General features: G+C 55.2%; 2 protein-coding genes across 2 annotated transcripts; both read left to right on the top strand.

Moving 5' to 3' along the window:
• Positions 1-1,511: 1,511 nt before the first annotated feature.
• DICSQDRAFT_69407 (uncharacterized protein) lies at positions 1,512-2,024 on the top strand (the record flags this gene model as incomplete). The annotated part of the gene is made up of 1 exon (XM_007369743.1): positions 1,512-2,024. One exon carries the CDS (start codon positions 1,512-1,514, stop codon positions 2,022-2,024), a length of 513 nt encoding a protein of 170 aa, XP_007369805.1.
• Positions 2,025-3,669: 1,645 nt separating this feature from the next.
• Positions 3,670-5,302, top strand: DICSQDRAFT_69296 (kinase-like protein; the record flags this gene model as incomplete). Its single annotated transcript, XM_007369744.1, has 4 exons — positions 3,670-4,578; positions 4,635-4,828; positions 4,884-5,112; positions 5,174-5,302. The coding sequence occupies 4 exons, from the start codon at positions 3,670-3,672 to the stop codon at positions 5,300-5,302; spliced, it is 1,461 nt and encodes a 486-aa protein (XP_007369806.1).
• Between the last annotated feature and the right edge of the window lie 1,287 nt (positions 5,303-6,589).

Genomic DNA, 6,589 nt, shown 5'->3' on the forward strand with positions numbered 1-6,589 from the left:
AGCGTAGTGGCAACAAGCTTCTATAGGGATTCGCGTGGGCTACGATTCTTGTTTCAACCTATCAGGATGTCACCGAGCTTTATATCTGCAAAGTAAGAAAAAAAAAAAGGCTGCGGTTATTGGGAGAGGCCGTGGCCCCGATGTCAAGTGTGCTTGTCTGTTTGTCCATGTGCATGTTACATAGAGAAAGTTATAAAGACTCACTACTGCCGGCCTACTCTACTGACATGGTGAGACGCCGATGTCGACCTCCCAGTGCTGCTCTTCTTCGTTTGTGAAGAGTCTGATAGTATCTTGGGTCGCTTGGGTTGTATAAATAGCGCCTTATAGCTGTTTCATAACCAAGGGCCCCTGCACGTCTTTGGCGTAAATGTCGGACCGTCAGTTCGAATTGCCGAGGTGGCTCAGCCCAGAGATGGGCGATGGACTGATGACACCGGGGGTCAAGCGTGAGAGAGTCTATGGTTTCCCTACCGATTGCATGTCATAACTTCAGGCATTGTAGAATCCACTGAAGCCAGAACTCTGGAAGCTGAAATAGAGAGAAAGCCTGAGCCATTAGAAGGAGTCACCGCTGCCGACTTTCGGGGTCGTGAGGTCAAGCACATCTCTGGCTCAGCCAGCCCAGTAGCCGATGTTTGGTTGAGGCAACGCCGAGCTCAGCCTAGGCTCAGAGATCGGATGTTCCGCTAAACCCAGGTTGGGGCCGCCAATTTCGAGCTGTGTGTATAGAAAATTACACAGGGGAGCAACTTCGACTATTTTCGCATACATACGTAGCCCACTACAGACAATATTTACCCATGTAGATACCCACGCATGTCTCCATGCAAACATGCGCGTGTAAGATGCCTCGGCGGTATGTGTACGCATTGTGGATCAACGCTGAGCTGGCCAGCGGATCAAGATTACGAAATGGCAAATACGGGTGCATCATGATCGACGTTCGAAGGAGGAAGGTCCTGCTGAAGGGATCTCCTCAGTGGTAAGCTATATATACTGTATCTGGCACGTAGGCAGCGAGAGGGTAGGCGTAAGCGTTGTTACCTCAGTCAAAGACTCTGGATGCTAGCTCAAGTGGTCGCTGCTCCCAACGACGAGTTCTCCGTACCGGCAGAGGCTGCTTTGGGTGTACCAAAAGCACACCATGTGGACAGCAGTGCAGGGGCAGTAAGAGCATGACAGTAATATGGAATCGCTGGCGTGAGCGTGGGGATCGTCAAGGTTGTCGTGTGGCCTGGTCGCCGTCGTCGACATGGAGTCCGAGACGGGGTGGGTCGATCAGATCAGTGCACAGCGAATATGATATCATGCCCATTGTAATCGGAGTAAGAACGTTACTTGGTTGGATAAGTGGAGATAAGAGTCGGATTGTTGATGGGATAAGCCGGGTAAGTAACAGGCGGTCTAGGCTCTAGACCCTGTGAATCCGCTCTGTTTGAGTCTTGACCTCCGCCTGACTGGCCGCTTGTTCTTCCTTGTCTCCGCTCTCGGGGACGTCGTCGACAACGATGGCGACGTCGAGCAAGCAGAACTCTCGTTTCTCGTCCCTCAAGGTCTTCAAGTTCTCCTCCGCGAGCTCCAAGCCCCCGCCGCTCCCTCCCAAAGACCCATACTACCTACCCAATCCTTCCCTTCGCTCCCTCGGAAACTCCCTCTCTCCCGACTTTCTCCCTCCTTCCCAGCCCGCCACTCCTCTGTCCGCACAGTATGCTACCCTTGTCAGGAGTCCTTCGCCCACTCCCTCCTACGCCCCTAGCCGCATCACTGTCTCCCCATACTCAACTACCTCCAACTATCCCGAGTCCGCCAGCTCTCGCACACGTCTCTTCAAGTTCTCATCCTTCGCCCGACGTCCGAAGACTCCAAAGACAGCAGACTCTGGCTACTCTGCTGGCTCCGACTCTGTTCCTCCCCCAGAGCCCGTCGATGATCCTTCCATATCCCTCCCATGGAACTTCCAGGTGAGCGCTAGCACATCCCTTCCCCATACCCACCTGCTCATCTCTTTCCGTGCAGCATAACCTCCATGTAGACGAAGGGTACGTACATGCCGTTTGACTCGTTCCATTTTGTGCCCGCGGGCTGTGGGCGGCCGCCACTGAGGAACAGCGAGATCAGGCGCTGCTGCACAAGACATGCGCTCGGTGTTCATCACGTTACTCGCATTCCTACAAGATGCACGGCCTTCGCTCCATTGACCTCAAGGCACTGTGCTTACGGCTTGGTTCACATCGTCACTGACACGTTCTCCTCTCCAGCTTCTCAGGTTTACCACCGTCGTGGGCGGCGTCGTTGGCGGAAGCTGGGCTCAGTGAAGAGGAGATCGCTGCGATCCAAGCGAAGAGGGCGGAATCCCGGTTACGCAGTACGCGCTCCATCTATTCTCTGAACACTGGTCGATCCGTCTCTCCGGCGGGCACAACGCGGTCACCTGGCTATGGCGCCCCCACTAACTCCCTCCGAAGAGACCACTCGGATGCGTCGCTATCGCAGGTTTCACTGACTAGCAGCCAACGTTCGTATGGGTCGAGGTCGCATATGCGCAAGATCTCCTCTTCGTCGCGCGGTCCCTCTGAGTATTCGTCGAGCTCACACCCGGAACAAGAGGCAAGACGAACGCCACCGGTATCTCGTCCCGTCCCCCAGCATTCCTTCACGTATCCCCAATTGCAGTCGCAAAGCACGCCCCACCTCCCGACACATCACTCTGGCTTGTCGAGTACCCGATTAGCGCCTCTTGTCCCCCCTCCTGCACTATCCCTTGTCTCTGACAACTCATCCGGCTCTGGAGCATCTGAGAAGCAACTGATGGCACGCAATGCGCCATCTCGTTCTTTCCATATTGCGAACGAGTCAATCGCCACCATTCAGCATTCTCCTCCTCCGGCGTACATGTCTCCGAGGAAGGAAAGCCATCTTGCACATGCCGATGAGGATTTCCGACTCCCACCATCTGTCGTTCAAGATGGAGCGGGACAGAGTGCCAGGGTCAACGGTGCCCCGCGTCCGTCCACGGATAGCGCAAGCTCGGGTTCTCACGACGTCTCGACGACGTCTCCCGTGCTGCCTGCCCCTCCCCGTCTTTCTTTCCACCAGGACGACCTTGCTTCGTGGACGGAGTCCCTGTTCTCGTCAATTCCTGACTCGATCACCCTTACCCCACCGAAACCTCAAGCTCAGAAGTCTCACACAACCTCGTCAACGTTGGGCTCAGAGGCTACTACGTCTCGTGCGCGAGCAGGCTCTGTCCGTACAAGAGACAGATCGCCGTCTGCTGCAGTCCGTCATCTCCCGCCACAAAAACCTCTGCCAAAGCAGGAGCCGCCGCCGATGGTTGCCCTTCCGCCACCGCCGCCGACAAGCAGTAGCGCTCTTCGGAATGACGTGACGGATGCGATGAAATCAAGGGACTCAATGTCGCGGTCCCCATCGACATCCTTCTCACAAGACATGTCTGCCGACTATTCTAGCGACTCGTATTCGACATTACTAACTCCTGTCCTCGACGAGTTCCCATCCATCCCGCACATCACCAAATCAGATCAGCTAGACATCCGGGGGGCTCTAGCACGGGACAAGGAGAACAGGGATTCCGGGCTGTCCACAATGACTGTGACGCCTGCGACCATTGCGACGGCCGCAGTCGCGCGGGCGGTACGGCCGAACATGGTTGTCTCTCCTGTTCGCGCGAATGAGGACAGTAGGACAAGAACAGCACCTGGATTTCGCGAAGCCGACGACGGTCGTTCGCACTCCCCGAACAGCTCGGAGTCTCATTCGAGTACGTACTCTTCATCAACCACGGCGTCGCTATCGACGGGCACTGGTTCGGCCTCCTCGGACTCGCGCCCGCAGACACTGACTACTGAGGCGTCAGACTGGCGATCATCGGGGCCCAAGCCCAGGAGCCTGTACTCCAACCCCTCGCCTGAACCCTCGCCCCGTGCCTCGTCGTTCGGCGAGCGCGATGCTTTCACGGTTTCTGTCACTGCTGACCTGCGGGAGCCTGACGTCGACGTCCTGCAACGTCGGCCTTCGATTGTCACCGACGACAACTTCCTATCCACGCGACGAGCGGACGGCAACCTCCTCACACCCGTCTCGCCATCGTCGAGCTCGCCATCTCCCAATTCCCCGGTACCCGCCTATCCCGGATGGCTTTCTGCTGTGGTTGCTCCGCTCAAGAGTTTTATCAATGACCGACTTGATCCGCGTGATTTGTACACAGATCTCCGGGAGATTGCTGAAGGCGAGAGCGGATCGGTCTACGCCGCACGCGTTCTAGCTTCACCCACATCTCCGGAGAAGAAACCCGATTCGTTTGTCGCCATCAAGAATATTGCGATCATGCCTTCCGGGTCACCCAAGATCGACGATCTCCAGCGAGAGCTGACGCTGATGAAGGGCCTCTCGCATCCGCACATCCTGACCATGGACGCGCTATACGTGGACTTGGTGGAGGACTCGTTGTGGATACGCATGGAGCTCATGGAGCGCAGTATCGCGGACGTCATTGCCCTTGTCGAGGAGGGTATCGATCTGAGCGAGAAGATCATGGCGCAAATTGCTCGCGATGTGAGTGATCTTGTACTCGCGCTATGTAGAGAAGAGTGCTGACAAAGTCCGGCTAGGTGGTGGATGCACTCTGCTACTTGCAGTCAAATTGTATTGCACATCGAGACGTTCGTTCAGACAATCTCCTCGTCGACAAGGATGGCGTCGTCAAGCTTGCTGACTTCTCCAATGCCGTTCAAGTCACGCAGTCGGATCCTATCTGTTGTGATCCGGCAGGTGTCCCCTACTGGCAGGCGCCTGAAATCAGGAGGTAGGCGCTTCGCCTACTCGTCGTCTCGGGATAACGATTTACAAGATAGCTGCAGAGGGGGATCATACAATGCTCTCAAAGTCGACGTATGGTCGCTCGGTGCAACAATATGGGAACTCGCGGAGACCGAGCCCCCGTTCAGCGACATCGCCGACCCAAGGCAGTTCGGGACAGAACTGCCATCCCTTCGCCAGCCCGAAATATACTCACGATCTCTACACGATTTCCTGAATCTATGCTCAAGCTCAAGCTCCTCACGACCAGATCCCCACGACCTACTAAGCGTAAGCCTGTTGTAACCTTTCCGGTATTCGAAACGTCGGGCACTCACTACATATTCCACAGACATCTTTCATCCGCAATCTCAGTGGGCGCCGACCCATCATTGACTTGCTTGCTGAGTGTCGAGATATCGAAGAGCGCTTGTCCCGGCGACAAAGCACCGATTCGGCAGGGACGGTGTCGCGGTCATAGCATATCTTATTTACTTGATACCCATCCCGGTTAATTATCCCCCCTTCGGTACATGGACTCATCCGTTGTGTTTAGTGTAGTGCAACCTGCTTTGCTTTGGCACGTTCTGCCCTGGGAACTCAGCTGTAGTATGGGCCTTCCGATCAGTCTTCCGAAAGGACTCGCCTGCTCCTGAGTACGCTTATGCGCCCGTGTGTCTCGGATGCGATGCGTCAGGTACTTTGCTTGGCCAGCGTTATTATGACCGCGGTCATGAAGGGTCATGCCCAGTGAGAACGTGCGTGATTTCAGTCGATTTCAGCTGATTTGAACTGTATGTACTCGGGACCCCCGATTGAATACGAAACCTTAGACTATGCCCCGAACTTCTCTGTATTCCGCTGTAAACTCAGACAAGGACATACAAACCTCGTCGTATAGCGTCGATAGCGTCGGTTGCCAGTCGGTCGGGTTCGGGTGTGGTCGGATTCAGTTGGGGCAGGTCGTTTTGGTGCGAATCACACCATTGGATGATCCCGGCAACCACTCGTATTCATTTGGATACAATCGTAGGGCTACGCGTTATAATACAGGTACACTCAGGCGTGACAGAATACACTCGATAACAGTCGGTTGCAGCGGGATGCCACCGGGTGCGTGCGATCACGGTCGGGCCCGTGCACGTTCGCAATGGGTGTGGCGCGGAGCTGTGCGCAGGGCGACGCTGGTTGCTGGCGACGATATGACCATGGTATTAGCGACTCGAATGTAAGATGTGAGTAGGAAACGTACGGTATGCTATGCTGCGAGTATGCGTGCGGCCTTCTGAGGGGGACATTGAGGTGAGTACATGGGCACCGGGCACCACTGATGAGCACGATATACCTTGCGCTGGTCCGGAGTCATCGCTTTATAATGGGCTTCGAATTCGGCCTCCGTGCCTGCATTCTTCACGAACCAGTTGTTGAACAGGTGCTGGTTTACACAGCTTGCCTAACACAGCCGTCACAAGATATGGAACGGCACAGCCGGTTACTGCAATAACTGAGGCTGTACTACTCATGTGGTACACACACAGCTTCGCTGTGTACGCACTGCTTCTCTGTGCGACTGTGCATCCTGGGAATGTACTGTATAGTACTACGTAGCCACAGATGTACAGTAGTATATATAGGGGACCTCTGTACCCCCAATCTACAGTTCAGTTCACTCGAACATCTCCTCTCATCGCTCTTACAAGCCTCTTACAATCAACCAACCCTTCTAGGTGAGTTGCAGGCTATCCGCTGTCGTTGCCACCTGTGGGAG

Source organism: Dichomitus squalens, assembly GCF_000275845.1.
Source record: "Dichomitus squalens LYAD-421 SS1 unplaced genomic scaffold DICSQscaffold_54, whole genome shotgun sequence".
Lineage (NCBI taxonomy): Eukaryota > Fungi > Basidiomycota > Agaricomycetes > Polyporales > Polyporaceae > Dichomitus > Dichomitus squalens.